The following is a 17,295-nucleotide window of genomic DNA, read 5'->3' as shown; positions in this document are numbered from 1 at the left end:
TAATAATAATAATAATAATAATAATAATAATAATAATAATAATAATAATAATAAAAACAATTGGGTTATCATTGTTAATATTAACCAGTATAAATAAACACCAACAAGATTCTTTGTTTAGAAAACCGATTAATGAAGAATTGAAATAATAAAGATTAAGCAAAACAGAAATCTTACTAAGTAAAACACGTAAAAAATGCTCAGAAGTTTTTCAGCGCAATCGAGTTTTCTGTACAGTGTATAATGCTGTATGAAACTCTCAGCCACGGCCCATGAAACTCTCACCCACGGCCCATGAAACTTTCATGAAACTCCACGGCCCGGTGGTGGCCTGTGTTTTGGCACCTATGGCGGTGCCAGACGCACGATCATGTCTAACTTTAACCTTAAATAAAATTAAAACTACTGAGGCTACTGAGCTGCAATTTGGTATGTTTGATGATTAGGAGGATGGATGATCAACATATCAATTTCCAGCCCTCAGCCTCAGTAGTTTTAAGATCTGAACAAGTTGGACAGCAAAACCTATCTAGTTTCTTTTACAGAAAGTCTAAAGTCCATAATCTAAAGAGAAAGTCAACGCAGATTTGAAGATTCTCACCTTTGACCCGAACAGAACAAAGTATCACTGGAAACTGCAGAAACCATCATTGGTATTTATTTATTTATTATCATTCCTTTGGCCCCATTTTAACCCTTTCAGTGCTTTTTTTCGTTTTAACTTTAGACAAAGGGTTTACAGAAATTGCTTCGTACCTCCACCAGTGATTCATTTCTGCTGATCCCCGTCACTCGTTCGGTCCACGATCATTTTTGCGCCTGTCTCGATTCTCCGATGATTATTTCTTCCCAAAACCAAGATAACCTGATTATAAATAATAATAATAATAATAATAATAATAATAATAATAATAATAATAATAATAATAATAATAATAATAATAATGAAATAGATACCCTAATCCAGACTGCTGATTGTTGTATCTGAGGACATCAAAATGATTGTTGGAACGATGAAACTATTGAAACATATGACGTCATTTGTCAACATACAAAGAGGCAAAGTGACAAGGAATTAGAGGATAAAGTTTACCAGACAGGGAAAATAGCATCAAACACATAGATGAGACAGGATACAAATACCTGGGAATAATAGTCTTATTCCTTTTAAAGGAGAGGATACAAAACACCAAAGATGAAGGACACGATCCGGAGAGACTTGAGGCGATATTCAAGTCAAAACTCAATTGCCGGAAACATAACGAAAACCATAAACACAAGAGGCAGTACCAGTAATCAGATACAGTGCAGGAGTCGTGGAGTGGACGAAAGCTGAACTCTGCAGAATAGATCAGAAAACTAGGAAACACATGACAATACACAACACACTACACCAAAGAGCAAATACAGACAGACTATACATAACTCGAAAGGAAGGGAAAGAGTTACTAAGAATGAGGACTGCATTAAGATCGAGAGCAGAGCACTGGGCCAATATCTGAAAACCAGTGAAGACGAGTGGCTAAGAGGTGCATGGGAAGAAGGACTGATAAAAGTAGACGAAGATCCAGAAATATACAGAGACAGGAGAATGAAAAACAGAACAGAGAATGGCACAACAAACCAATGCACGGATTACATGAGACAGACTAAAGAACTGGCCAGTGATGAAACATGGCAATGGCTACAGAGGGCAGAACTCAAGAAGGAAACAGAAGGAATGCTAATAGCGGCACAAGATCAGGCCCTAAGAACCAGATATGTTCAAAGAACAGTAGATGGAAATAACATCTCACCATATGCAGGAAGTGCAATATGAAAGACAAGACCATAAACCCATAGCAAGCGAATGTCCGGCGCTTGCACAGAACCAGTACAAAGAGGCATGATTCAGTAGCAAAAAGCCCTCCACTGGAGCCTGTGCAAGAAATACCAGCTAGCTTGCAGTAATAAGTGGTACAAACACCAACCTGAGGGAGTGATAGAAAACGATCAGGCAAAAATCCTCTGGGACTATGGTATCAGAACAGATAGGGTGATACGTGCCAGTAGACCAGACGTGACGTTGATTGACAAAATCAAGAAGAAAGTATCACTCATTGATGTGGCAATACCATGGGACACCAGAATAGATGAGAAAGAAAGAGAAACAATTGATAAGTATCAAGATCTGAAAATCGAAATAAGAAGGATATGGGATATGCGAGTGGAAATTGTACCCATAATCATAAGAACACTAGGCACGATCCCAAGATCCCTGAAAAGGAATCTGTAAAAACTAGATGCCGAATTAGCTCCAGGACTCATGCAGAAAAGTGTGCTACTAGAAACAGCGCACATAGTGAGAAAAGTGATGGACTCCTAAGGCAGGATGCAAGGATGCATAAAACCCAATCGAATAGGATAACTGTGATAGACAAAAAAAAATAATAATAATAATAATAATAATAATAATAATATATAATAATAATAATAATAATAATAATAATAATAACTAACATTTTCAAACACCTACTATGGCTTTGCCAACAGTGCACCAATTTTTTTACCAACGCTTTTCCCAACTCCGGAGATAATGTTTTTATTAACAAGTATCAGACATCCACCAGGGAATGTTAAGTGTGTTAAACATTACATCTTTTTCATGAATACAAATCCATTTTATTCTATTTTCACTAAAAGCAAAGCCCTTATCAGGGATTTTTAAGTGGTTTAAGATACTGACATTAACAAAAAAAAATTTCCAATGTTTATTTACATATATATTTTTGGTTATTTATAACAAAAATCTAGTAGTTCATGTTAAGAATGCTTGTGAAGGTTGTGGGGATATATTGACATTTAACTAAAAATTTAGATAATGCTTGTTTGTACAAATATTTCTATGTCATTTATACACAAGGTCTAGTGGTCCATGAGTTTTTATTTCTTTGTATTAAAATGAAAAGTAGAGAAAAAGAAACATTTCTACCAATACAAATGGCGATATACTGACAGCAACTCAAATTTAGCCAAAGTTTATTTGTTAATATATATCTAGGTCATTTATACACAAGGTCTAATGGTCAGTGAGTTTTCGGTTTTCTTTTTTAAATTTTTAAAGTATTAAAATGAAAACTGCTGAGAAAAGAATACAATTACGATTTAGACAAAACAAAACATTGAAGCTGATTCTTCACTGCTGACGTCTGTGGCAAACTTTCCTTTTAAACGCGAGCAAGAATCATCAAAGATTCCATCTTCATCAGCCGGTCGGTGGAATTGAACTCCGCCCCGATTTAGACAGGCAAGAAAAACAGTTCCTTTATAGTGCCCACTTACTGTGGATACAGACCCCCTCCCCCCAAAAAAAATATGGCGGTCCTCATCATAGCCTTATACATATTTTCTGTGACGAACAGACCTGTCGTAGCAGCCAATCATTCTTCAATGCCTGAGGTTTATAGAGAACTGATGGCCCTTGCGAAAACACGCGATCGATCCCTCGTGGCGATAAGTGGTAGAGGAGGCGACGCCAGGTAGCACAGGTGACGGAAGGTGAGAGAGAGAGAGAGAGAGAGAGAGAGCATGTGTGCATGCTTTGAGTGAGTGTAACTTACTTGCTTTAGCGTCGCAATTTTCTGTTCGTGTGTGCGTGAGCTGTTCTCATTTCGCTCCTGGGCTGCAGAGAAGAAGTGGAAGTCGGTTGTTTTGTTTGTTTTCTGTAGAAAGTCTCTTGTTTTCTCTCCGTTTCTCTTATTTATTTATTTATTTACTTATTTATTTTTTTGGTTATTTATTATTGTTCTATGTATCTGTTTGTTTGTTTATTTATCTATTTATCTATCTATTTATTTATCTATTTATTTGTCTATTTATCAATTTATTTTTCTGTTTATCAATTTATTTATATATTTATCTATTTATTTATTTATGTATTTATTTATTTTTAAGTCGGGGCGACAGCAAAGAAGCAAATAAATCTTTCCTGACATGAAGGTTTCACTGTCGAAAAAGTCGGTCTCATTTTTTCGTCTTGAGTTGCAAAAACAAAATCGAATCGCCCCTTGATTTAGCCAAGGTCTCCAAAGAAATGACTGAAATATATTTATTTACTCTAACATGAACATGGCTATTCTGAGCCTCCATCCCCATGAAACTAGATTAAAGGAAAATGTCCTTTTCGGTAAACTCGTTCAAGAAAGGTCCCTCAACAAAGTCAGGAAAATATCCCTATTTAACCCAAACCCCCCTCTCTCTCTCTCTCTCTCTCTCTCTCTCTCTCTCTCTCTCTTAAAAACGTCCACACTTCTCCATTACTTGTATTCTTTGCAATATTGCAGTTAGTTGGTGACACTGAATTTTCATGTGGACAAGATGTTTCTTTGCTGTGAACTCTCTCTCTCTCTCTCTCTCTCTCTCTCTCTCTCTCTCTCTCTCTCTCTCTCTCTCTCTCTCTCTCTCCAATTTTGATAAAGTCTCTTCAGGGAAGCATTACCGATATATTGAGCAAACAGAAGCCCATTTCAAAGGTCAAGGCTGGAAAATGGCAGTAGCGTGATATTAGGACGTCAAATCTGTATAATGGATTCAGTGAATATTGCAGTGAAATGTGGAGCTATTTCTCGATGCGAAATTGAAGTGACAGTAGTTCAAGGTACTGCAATATAAAGAAAACACAGTATATTACAGTTACTGTTGTTATTATTATTATAAGTTTAGCTACTGTTACACAACTCAATTGCAAAATGAAAGCGGCAATACCTTGTCTGTGCTTTAGAAGAGTTAGGTCAGTCAATTGCAATTCACCTTGTATTCTAAATCATTTATCTATATTTTCATCTATTTATTTATTATATTTTCTTTTTTTTATCTGATAACTGATCTCTTCTTTCTGCATTTCCTATTTATCTTCTGTTACTTCTTTCTAAATGAACACCAAAATCTTCGGAAGCTTGAATTTCTAGTCAGTGGCCCCTTTGGTGGGCTTGTTCCACATGAATAGGGGTTTATCTTCTGAATAATAATAATAATAATAATAATAATAATAATAATAATAATAATAATAATAATAATTAGCGCGTGCAAACCACTTAACGAGCAAACATTATTCTAAAGATAAATATTGAAGCTTTCTAAATTTGACATTCGGTCGAGTGACATGAAATTGCTTTTTATAAATTCATTTTTGTAGGCCTCTGTCTGTCTGCCTTTTATTATCCTTGTTGTTCAGTTTTATCTTTTCTTTTTTTCTGAGCTATATATGTGTGTGTGTACATACATACATACATATTATTTATTTACTTATGTAGGCCTCTCTCTAACCTTGTATATAACTAACTTTTTTATTATATCTAGTGTAGGATTTCCTACTGTTCAGTTTTATCCATTAATTTTTGTTATACACAAACAAACACACACACACACACACACACACACACACACACATATATATATATATATATATATATATATATATATATATATATATATATATATATATATATATATATATATATATATATATATATATATAATATATATATATAATATATATATATATATATATATATATATATATATATATATATATATATATATATATATATATATATATATATATATATATATATATATATATATATATATATATATATATATATATATGTATATATATATATATATATATATATATATATATATATATATATATATATATATATATATAGGTATACACATACATACATGTGTGTGTGCACATCTGTTGCTTACAGCCGTGTATTTTATACAAAGATACAGCATCATCACCATACATAAACACAGCCCCTGCCTCGTGATAAACACGACCCTGTTTCAAGGGAACATTATCCCGGCAAGAATAAATGAGCCTTCACAAGCGCCTTCCTCCTCTCTTGTTTTGGGGGATGGAAAGTGTTCCTGAAAATATATACTTCTTTACAACGCTAATGGTTAAGAATATGAAAAGGTATTTCCAAAAGAATGAATTAAAAATCCATATTTTTATAAAGCTCAGATTTGTTGAAGCTGAACTTTTTTTTTATTTTTATTTTTATTCTATATTTGTATGTTACCTATACGAAATTTCTCTTAAATCAAATAAAATTCATTAGCAAATTACCAGCTCCACTTTATCAATACATGAAAAAATTGAAACGGCCAGTTAGTTATATACAGTCATAATTATGCAGACACCATAGTAGATAGGTATTCTGAATTAGTGTGCTTTATTATCTTTGCGAAATTTCTATCAGATTTAATCAAATATATTAGCAAATTACTTGCAGCACTTTGTCAATATATTACAAAAATTAAAACGCCCAGTTATATACAGTCATATTCAATCACCAACGTGAAAGGAATGACTTTTTTAAAGATATAAGAAACCTTCTCCAAAATCCACAAAATATCAACAGAATCCAGAAGATAAATCCAGGATTTACGTCCACATCCGAATTAATCTAGAAATCTAACCTTCAGTAATCATTAAATAACTTGAAAAAAAACATCGTTGAAATTCATTATCAGTAGAACTACATACATCCGGTGTCAGCTCACCTGTCTACAGAATTTCGTCCAAATTCAAAAGTAAACTGAAAAGCAACAGACACAGAGATGGACAGACAAATTAACGCTAATTGTTGAACACAGAACACCTGTCATCTTGAAAGGGTTTCCGTCAAAGCTGAAGAATATTGAATTACTAATTAAATCTCCCCTCTGGTGAGGATCGAACAGCAATTATTATTATTATTATTATTATTATTATTATTATTATTATTATTATTATTATTATTATTATTATTATTATTATTATTATTCAGGAGATGAACCCTCTTCATATAGAACAAGCCCACCAAAGGGGCCACTGACTTGATATTCAAGCTTCCAAAGAATATTATTGTGTTCATTAAAAAGAAGTAGCCGAAGGTAATGGGAAATGCACAGAGAAGGGATCACTTACTGAAACAAAATAAATTAACAAATTAATAGATAAATAGATAAAAATGTAAGTAGATTATTAGAATACAGGGAGAATTGTTTTGGAGTAGTAACGAGATTTGAGTACGGGGGTTTGGTCTTTGTTTCTGTACATTATTGCTCATAAACTGCTTAACTTTTAATTCTCGGTTCTCGTTTAGCGAAAGACAAAGATGTCATGTCGTGATGTATACATTATACATATACATGTTTATACATATTTTTTTCGAAAGTAAAACTCTCTCTCTCTCTCTCTCTCTCTCTCTCTCTCTCTCTCTCTCTCTCTCTCTCTCTCTCTCTCTCTCTCTCTCTCTCTGGGGTTATACAGTCTGTTTCTGCAACGATCTCCCAAAAACTAAAGGTGGTGTACCTTTTCGCTCCTGGAAAACAGGAGTAATAATTTATGTTGGTGTATACACTCACATTACATACCCGTTGTTATATTGCTTTCAAGTTTAGGCTCAAAAGAAAATATAACCATCTCATTAAAGAATGGAAGGTCAGTGGTGGCACATATTCACGAATAACTCTTAGCTATTCTAAAGATGCATTATTACGGCCATTGTACAAACATAGGAGTTGATTTCTTAGTAACATTAACTAGTTGGAAATCGAATATTATTTTTTGTTAGAAACTTCAGTGATTTTACAGGTTAGAAGTCAGACTCATTTGCATGGTAGATGTCTCCTAATTTATCATGCAAGAATAATTAGCCCAGACGTAATTGGGCTTGATTTTTACGTCTAGACAAACGCTGGAAATAAAACCTTTTCCCAAACTCTCTCTCTCTCTCTCTCTCTCTCTCTCTCTCTCTCTCTCTCTCTCTCTCTCTCTCTCTCTCTCTCTCTCATGGCGCCCACGAAAGACAGAGGCATTTCCGGAACAAAATAAAACCACTTCAGGAGATGAGACGTTTGACGCGACGCAGATGCTCACGAGAGAATTACCAGGCATATCCATCAAGTTCTGGAACGCTTCCATCTTGCTATTTCACCGCTGTCATATCCTGTTTTACCTCTGGTACATCCTGTTTTACTGTTGTCACTTCCTGTTTCACTGCTGTCATATCCTGTTTTACCTCTGGTACATCCTGTTTTACTGTTTTACTTCCTGTTTCACCATGTCATATCCTGTTTTACCTTGTACATCCTGTTTTACTGTTGTCACTTCCTGTTTCACCACTGTCATATCCTGTTTTACCTCTGGTACATCCTGTTTTACTGTTGCCACTTCCTGTTTCACCACTGTCATATCCTGTTTTACCTCTGGTACATCCTGTTTTACTGTTGTCACTTCCTGTTTCACCGCTGTCATATCCTGTTTTACCTCTGGTACATTCTGTTTTACTGTTGTCACTTCCTGTTTCACTGCTGTCATATCCTGTTTTACCTCTGGTCATCCTGTTTTACTGTTGTCACTTCCTGTTTCACCGCTGTCATATCCTGTTTTACCTCTGGTACATCCTGTTTTACTGTTGTCACTTCCTGTTTCACCGCTGTCATATCCTGTTTTACCTCTGGTACATCCTGTTTTACTGTTGTCACTTCCTGTTTCACCGCTGTCATATCCTGTTTTACCTCTGGTACATCCTGTTTTACTGTTGTCACTTCCTGTTTCACCGCTGTCATATCCTGTTTTACCTCTGGTAAATCCTGTTTTACTGTTGTCACTTCCTGTTTCACCGCTGTCATATCCTGTTTTACCTCTGGTACATCCTGTTTTACTGTTGTCACTTCCTGTTTCACTGCTGTCATATCCTGTTTTACCTCTGGTACATCCTGTTTTACTGTTGCCACTTCCTGTTTCACTGCTGTCATATCCTGTTTTACCTCTGGTACATCCTGTTTTACCGTTGCCACTTCCTGTTTCACCACTGTCATATCCTGTTTTACCTCTGGTACATTCTGTTTTACTGTTGCCACTTCCTGTTTCAACACTGTCATATCCTGTTTTATCTCTGGTACATCCTGTTTTACTGTTGTCACTTCCTGTTCCACCGCTGTCATATCCTGTTTTACCTCTGGTACATTCTGTTTTACTGTTGTCACTTCCTGTTTCACTGCTGTCATCTCATGTTTTACCTCTGGTACATCCTGTTTTACTGTTGTCACTTCCTGTTTCACCGCTGTCATATCCTGTTTTACCTCTGGTACATTCTGTTTTACTGTTGTCACTTCCTTTTTCACCGCTGTCATATCCTGTTTTACCTCTGGTACATCTTGTTTTACTGTTGTCACTTCCTGTTTCATCGCTGTCATATCCTGTTTTACCTCTGGTACATTCTGTTTTACTGTTGCCACTTCCTGTTTCACCGCTGTCATATCCTGTTTTACCTCTGGTACATCCTGTTTTACTGTTGTCATTTCCTGTTTCACCGCTGTCATATCCTGATTTACCTCTGGTACATACTGTTTTACTGTTGCCACTTCCTGTTTCACCGCTGTCATATCCGGTTTTACCTCAGTTACATCCTGTTTTACTGTTGCCACTTCCTGCTTCACCGCTGTCATATCCTGTTTTACCTCTGGTACATCCTGTTTTACTGTTGTCACTTCTGTTTCACCGCTGTCATATCCTGTTTTACCTCTGGTACATTCTGTTTTACTGTTGTCACTTCCTGTTTCACCACTGTCATATCCTGTTTTACCTCTGGTACATCCAGTTTTACTGTTGCCACTTCCTGTTTCACCACTGCCATATCCTGTTTTCCCTCTGGTACATCCTGTTTTACTGTTGTCATTTCCTGTTTCACTGCTGTCATACCCTGTTTTACCTCTGGTACATCCTGTTTTACTGTTGTCACTTCCTGTTTCACCACTGCCATATCCTGTTTTCCCTCTGGTACATCCTGTTTTACTGTTTCACTTCCTGTTTCACTGCTGTCATAACCCTGTTTTCCTCTGGTAGATCCTGTTTTACTGTTGTCACTTCCTGTTTCACCGCTGTCACATCCTGTTTTACCTCTAGTACATCCTGTTTTACTGTTGTACCCTGTTTCACCGCTGTCATATCCTGTTTTACCTCTGGTACATCCAGTTTTACTGTTGCCACTTCCTGTTTCAATCATATATTGTTTTACCTCTGGTACATTCTGTTTTACTGTTGTCACTTCCTGTTTTTCACCGCTGTCATATTCCTGTTTTTATTTTGTTTTACTGTTTCACTTCCTGTTTCATCGCTGTCATATCCTGTTTTACCTCTGGTACATTCTGTTTTACTGTTGCCACGTCCTGTTTCACCGCTGTCATATCCTGTTTTACCTCTGGTACATCCTGTTTTACTGTTGTCATTTCCTGTTTCACCGCTGTCATATCTGTTTTACCTCTGGTACATACTGTTTTACTGTTGCCACTTCCTATTTTTGGCTGTCATATCGGTTTTAAAATTACATCCTGTTTTAAAATTGCCACTTCCTGTTTCACTATCATATCATATCTGTTTTACCTCTGGTAGTTTCCAGTTTTACTGTTGCCACTTCCTTTTCATTGCTGTCATATCCTGTTTTACCTCTGGTACATTCTCTTTTACTGTATTCACTTCCTTTTTCACCGCTGTCATATCCTGTTTTACCTCTTGTACATCTTGTTTTACTGTTGTCACTTCCTGTTTCATCGCTGTCATATCCTGTTTTACCTCTGGTACATTCTGTTTTACTGTTGCCACTTCCTGTTTCACCGCTGTCATATCCTGTTTACCTCTGGTACATCCTGTTTTACTGTTGTCATTTCCTGTTTCACCGCTGTCATATCCTGATTTACCTCTGGTACATACTGTTTTACTGTTGCCACTTCCTGTTTCACCGCTGTCATATCCGGTTTTACCTCATTTACATGTTATGCTGTTTTACTGTTGCCACTTCCTGTTTCACCGCTGTCATATCCTGTTTTACCTCTGGTACATCCTGTTTTACTGTTGTCACTTCTGTTTCACCGCTGTCATATCCTGTTTTACCTCTGGTACATTCTGTTTTACTGTTGTCACTTCCTGTTTCACCACTGTCATATCCTGTTTTACCTCTGGTACATCCAGTTTTACTGTTGCCACTTCCTGTTTCACCACTGCCATATCCTGTTTTCCCTCTGGTACATCCTGTTTTACTGTTGTCACTTCCTGTTTCACTGCTGTCATACCCTGTTTTACCTCTGGTACATCCTGTTTTACTGTTGTCACTTCCTGTTTCACCACTGCCATATCCTGTTTTCCCTCTGGTACATCCTGTTTTACTGTTGTCACTTCCTGTTTCACTGCTGTCATACCCTGTTTTACCTCTGGTACATCCTGTTTTACTGTTGTCACTTCCTGTTTCACCGCTGTCACATCCTGTTTTACCTCTAGTACATCCTGTTTTACTGTTGTCACTCCCTGTTTCACCGCTGTCATATCCTGTTTTACCTCTGGTACATCCTGTTTTACTGTTGCCACTTCCTGCTTCACCGCTGTCATATCCTGTTTTACCTCTGGTACATCCTGTATTACTGTTGTCACTTCCTGTTTCACTGCTGTCATATCCTGTTTTACTGTTGCCACTTCCTGTTTCACCGCTGTCATATCCTGTTTTACCTCTGGTACATTCTGTTTTACTGTTGTCACTTCCTGTTTCACTGCTGCCATATCCTGTTTTACCTCTGGTACATCCTGTTTTACTGTTGTCACTTCCTGTTTCACAGCTGTCATATCCTGTTTTACCTCTGGTACATCCTGTTTTACTGTTGCCACTTCCTGTTTCACCGCTGTCATATCCTGTTTTACCTCTGGTACATTCTGTTTTACTGTTGTCACTTCCTGTTTCACCACTGCCATATCCTGTTTTACCTCTGGTACATCCTGTTTTACTGTTGTCACTTCCTGTTTCACCGCTGTCATATCCTGTTTTACTTTTTGTTACATCCTGTTTTACTGTTGTCACTTCTGTTTCAAACTGTCATATCCTGTTTTACCTTTGTTACATCCTGTTTTACTGTTATCACTTCCCGTTTCACCGCTGCCACATCCTGTTTTACCTCTGGTACATCCTGTTTTACTGTTGTCACTTCCTGTTTTACCTCTGGTACATCCTGTTTTACTGTTGTCACTTCCTGTTTCACCGCTGTCATACCCTGTTATACAGTTGTCATTTTTTGTTTTATCGCTGTCATATACTGTTTCACTGCTGTTATATCCTGTTTTACTGCTGTCATTTCCTTTGTTACCAATGTCGTATTATTTACCGCTGTCATACCCTGTTTTACTGCTGTCATATCCTGTTTTACCGTTGTCATTTTCTGTTTTACTGCTGTCATATACTGTTTCACTACAGTCATATCCTGTTTTACTACTGTCATTTCCTGTGTTACCAATTTCGTATTATTTACCGCTGTCATTTCCTGTTTTACCGCTGCCATATCCTGTTTTATTGCTGTCACCTCCTTTTTTTTTTACCGAGGTCATCTGCTGTTTTCCGCTGTCATTTACTGTTTTATCACTGTCATTTCCTAGTTTACCTAGGTCATTTCCTGTTTTACAGCTGTCATATCGTGTTTTACTGTTGTCATATCCTGTTTGCGCAGAGCTCGTGTATGAATGAAAGCGCATAATCTTATAAGCGTCCCCCTTCTATTGGTAAAGCGGGCGAGAGAGAACAAACCGAATTATGGGTTTGATTAAGGAAGGTTAAAGGCACAGAGGAGATCCCATATTCAATTATTCAACTCGTTTTTAAAACTCAAAATGTTATTTGATTGCTGTTACCACGATTTCATTTTCGAATGACTTGGGACTTCTTATAGATTTTTATATTTTTATAAATTTTAATCTTCTCCCTTTTGCGAAACGTAAAATAGTAAGTTACAATAACTTTTTTATTGCTTAAATATATATTTTTTTATTTTTCTTATATTGCTAACTTTTTAAAAATAGTATAGTAGTTATTCAATTTTTTTCTATAATAACCTTTATAGTTTATTTCACTTTCATAGTAACTTTTCTAGCTTTTAACTTATTAGAGAAAGAGAGAGAAAGAGAGAGAGAGAGAGAGAGAGAGAGAGAGAGAGAGAGAGAGAGATTTAGGAAGCATATTTCCTGGTGCAGTCAGTATTCAAATGGCTTTTTCTCTCCCTTCCCACATAAATTCCGCTTTTTATATCTTTTGGAGAAGTGTTCCTCGTTCATTACTTGCAAAAGATGAGAGAGAGAGAGAGAGAGAGAGAGAGAGAGAGAGAGAGAGAGAGATCGCGGATATGCTTCAGACTTTGATGATCTTGAAACAGTCACAAAGGAAGTCTTGTCCTCTTTTTCTTCCTCTTGTGAAAATAATAAAGGGAAATCACGTCATCTCTCACCAGATGGCGTCAGTGTGGTTGCTCGTAGGCCAAAGACTCCATATACCTTATTTGGAAAGTAATAATATATATATACATACGTATGCATACATCCCTATTCACTGCTCATTTCTTAGCTTATTATAATTTTATATCTACAGATTTCGTTTTCCTGCTGGGCTGTTTTAATTATTCATGTATCTATTTTTTTTCATTTTTTTTTGCATGTTGCAATATTAGTCTGGTATAAAATGCACAAGCACAGATGTACAGGTATGCATTAAGCACAGATACAAATGAATAAAAGACCTCACCTGTTTATTTCGAAAACTTCAGGAAATTTCGCTGGAGTTTTATTTTGGCGTTTTATGTAATCTAAAATAAATCTGTTTTTTTAAACTGTAGATATCTTTACTATACGATATCTGAGAAGTAATCAGAAGAGTCTGTAAATTCCTAATTAATTGATGCTCTTTCGTTTTCAACAAAGCAGATGAAATTGACAATATTCTTTTTAAATATTGCAACAATACTTTTCGAAATGCAAAGACAGTTGTCAATAGTCTTTTGAAGAGTGCAGTAATATTTACCGAAATGAAAACGATAAGGTGACGATATTCTTTTTAGAATGTTGCAACAATATCTCAGTGCAGAGCTGCAAGACGCGAATTTCTTCGCGAAGATATAATAATTATCGTTCAAAAAGAAAAAGATTGAAAGTATCTTCTGAGCAGTTGCCTTCCAGTTTCTGTGGAAGTGAAAAAAAGATGATTAGAGCGACAGGAAATTTGCAAGCTCAGCAACTTACAAAACTCTGTGCTGTTATGAGAGAGAGAGAGAAGAGAGAGAGAGAGAGAGAGAGAGAGAGCTATAACTTTGTTCATCATCAGCAACTTTAGCGCGACATAATTTGCAAGAAAAACTTCGGTAAATTGGCCAAAAGAAGTTATGAATAGTTAGGTAACAAAAACTTCCTGGCCCCAAATCAGGGCAAAGGACGACAGCTAGACACATCTTGTGACTGAACTTCTCACTCTCCCGCTCACTGACTCACTCCCTCACTCATTCACTTGACTCACTCACTCACATGACGACTGCACTATTTTCACTCACTCCATTTTCACCATTTCTCTCTCACTCCCTTCGTTCACTGACTCACTCACACACTCTCTTCCTTGTTCACTCATTCATTCCCTCATTCACTGAACCACTCACTGACTTACTCACCCTTCCCTCTCTGACTGACTGACTGACTCACTCACTCACTCACTCACTCACTCGCTGACTCCCTCCCTCCCTCACTGACTGACTGAATCACTCACTCACTCACTTCCTCCCTCGCTCACTCTTCCCTGACTCACTCCCTCAGTGATTCACTCACTCTTCTCCCTCAATGACTCACTCACTCGCTCTCTCAATGACTCACTCACTCGCTCCCTCAATGACTCACTCACTCGCTCCCTCAATGACTCACTCACTCCACCGGGCATCAGGCCTCGATATGACCCATTGTTTACTGCTGCTCAAGAGAGGCCCTTCTGGAAAAACGTTGTCCACAAATACTTTCAACAACGAAATGCTTCTTCTAAGTTTCTGTTTCTATTTCATTTATTCTTTATTCTTCCATTCTGTCTCTCGTCTCTTTCTTGGGAATTGTGCGTCACTTTTAAGATGGTTATCAGCCTTTGGAATTTGAAAGCCAGCCTCAGTCATATGTACCAGCACACACACATTATATATATATATATATATATATATATATATATATATATATATATATATATATATATATATATATATATATATATATATATATATATATATATATATATATATATATATATATATATATAATATATAAATATATATTATATATATACCAGGAAGATATTCTTTATTATATATATAATATATAATATATAGCTTTGAGTATAAACCTCATCATCAGGCTTAAATTAGGATGAGAATCAATGAAATTACAATAAAATGAATTGTCATAATAAATCTTCAGCAAAAATACTAACCAAATATATAAAACGAACAATAAATATAAACTAAAAGGGTGTGACGCGAAATAACCAAAAATTAAAAACGAACACAAACATAAAAATAAAAATAAGGAGAAATGTAAACAAACTTCCACTAAACCAAATTAAAATACTTAACGACTCAATTTATTGTTACCTATATGAAATTACACGATAGCTGGTTGAATACCAGACGAGTTGTCCTTCGATTCCGGTTTCATCTTTTTAATAACCAGCGACTCTGAAATCAGAAGGTCCAGTCTATTTGAACAAAAGACATTATGAAAATCCAGGTCAGTGAAAGGTTGGTCCTGCGTAAAAAACTGTGTTCCCTATTGGCAAAAACCGGTGGTTTGGAAAGTAGGGAAACCTAGTTCTAATAGAATGACCTCTGTGTTCCAAAATTCTGTGTCTGAGCCAGCGGGAACTGGATCCCGTATTTCGCAACCACACTGCGAACAAGTGAACAAGTAAACGACACAGGAATGAAGGTCCACAGGCAGAGTAGGCTTCTCCCTCAGAAGTGATCTTATAGTAAAAGGATTATTGAAAACAAACCGGAAACTAATTTGAGGGAAACAATGCTTAAGTATTTCTTGTAACTTTTTTCAGACCATATAGCTACTATGACCAAGGTAGGGCAATTTAATGTACTTTACATCTTTATTAGCAGTACATTAACACTGGTCTGGGACAAAACTTTTCATTTAGAAAATTTTTCAGAACTTTGTAAAATACAAAAATGGGATATGAGTTTTCGGAAAAAAGACTAAAGAGTGGGTGCAAACACTCTTATCATTTTTTCTTATTTAGATTAGGTTCAGAATAGGCCACTGGGTAGGTTGGTCAGTTGCGAGATTTAGCTTGTATGTCACAGATGTCTTATAAATGCAAGATAACCTTTCAACGTTTCTCAACTACTACAACACAGTATAGCACACTTAAAGTCCTTAGCTGCAAACGGGTATCAGTAAAATGCTTCTTTTAGAAAAACATCAGGGACTTCTTTCAGAAAGAGTCAGATAGCAAATCCAATTCCTTGTCAAAGGTAGGCATTCGCTGGGCGTCGTTCCTCAATGCAATTTCCTCAGAAGCGCCCTTCCCCCTTTCCCAGAGTAGGAAGAGAGGTCTGAGAGCTGAGAAAGAACATAAGGACATCTCGTCTGAACATCTTGTTTGGAGTTACAGCCAGGAGGCGAAGGAATTGGGGTGTTTGAGGACCCAACCTCTTTTCGGGTAAATCGAGGGGGCCATCAGATTCGTCTTGCCCGAGTAGACAGGGCGAACCGAGATTGAATTCTGATGTTTGAAGGCATTTGCTTTTTCTGACGGTGATTGGAGGCGGGAGGAGGCCTTGGAGGGTACATTGTATGAAGGAGAAATAGTGAGAGAGGGATTTTTCAGTCTGCTGATTTGATAATCATTGCAATTTCATTGGTGTGTGTGTGTGTGTGTGTACATGAGACTTGTTTTGATCAGAAGTGAAAAGAATATAGACAGTTCTGAATTGAGTTCTGTGCATCCTCCGATTTTGTCCAGCTAATTGAGGAACCGACGCATATTTCTGGAAACGGATTAGACCTGATATTCGCAGATGTTCCAGCTGTCGTCAAGTCCAAGGTCTGTGAATATTTAGGCACTTCTTATCACTGCGCCATTGGGATGGACATATCTGTTAGTTAGCATATTTCTAATGCTGCCATTCGAAAAACAGTCTGGCTGACATCTGGAGCCAGTTGGGATAGCATTATTGGAGCTTGTCAGGCACCTAATATTTCAGATGCTATATCATATACTTTATTTCGGCAAATTTAGAGTTATTAATTGCCAGCACTATAATACACCATTTTCTATATTTGGCTTCAAACCATTTCATTAATTAACAATATCTCTTGGAACTCTTCCTTAGAAAATGTCGACTGCAGATATTTTTCAGCCAGTTTTTTCCATCAAATGTCGACTGCTCTCTCTCTCTCTCATCTCTTCTCTCTCT

At 36.6% G+C, this 17,295-nt stretch overlaps 1 protein-coding gene across 1 annotated transcript in view; it reads right to left on the bottom strand.

Annotated features, from left to right (window-relative positions):
* Positions 1-11,485, bottom strand: part of LOC136846220 (zonadhesin-like) — a 15,515-nt gene extending 4,030 nt beyond the window's left edge. Inside the window, exons 1-4 of the mRNA XM_067117021.1 lie at positions 10,994-11,485; positions 9,627-10,115; positions 8,746-9,093; positions 5,752-5,827 (exon numbers count right to left, since the gene is read on the bottom strand). Of these exons, the coding sequence (XP_066973122.1) occupies positions 5,752-5,827; positions 8,746-9,093; positions 9,627-10,115; positions 10,994-11,485 (1,405 nt within the window). The remainder of the gene's footprint in view (positions 1-5,751; positions 5,828-8,745; positions 9,094-9,626; positions 10,116-10,993) is intronic.
* Between the last annotated feature and the right edge of the window lie 5,810 nt (positions 11,486-17,295).

The sequence above is a fragment of the Macrobrachium rosenbergii genome, chromosome 15 (genome assembly GCF_040412425.1).
Source record: "Macrobrachium rosenbergii isolate ZJJX-2024 chromosome 15, ASM4041242v1, whole genome shotgun sequence".
Classification (NCBI taxonomy): domain Eukaryota; kingdom Metazoa; phylum Arthropoda; class Malacostraca; order Decapoda; family Palaemonidae; genus Macrobrachium; species Macrobrachium rosenbergii.
The sequence above is the reverse complement of the archived record's forward strand: the minus strand, read 5'-3'. Positions and strand labels throughout refer to the sequence as shown.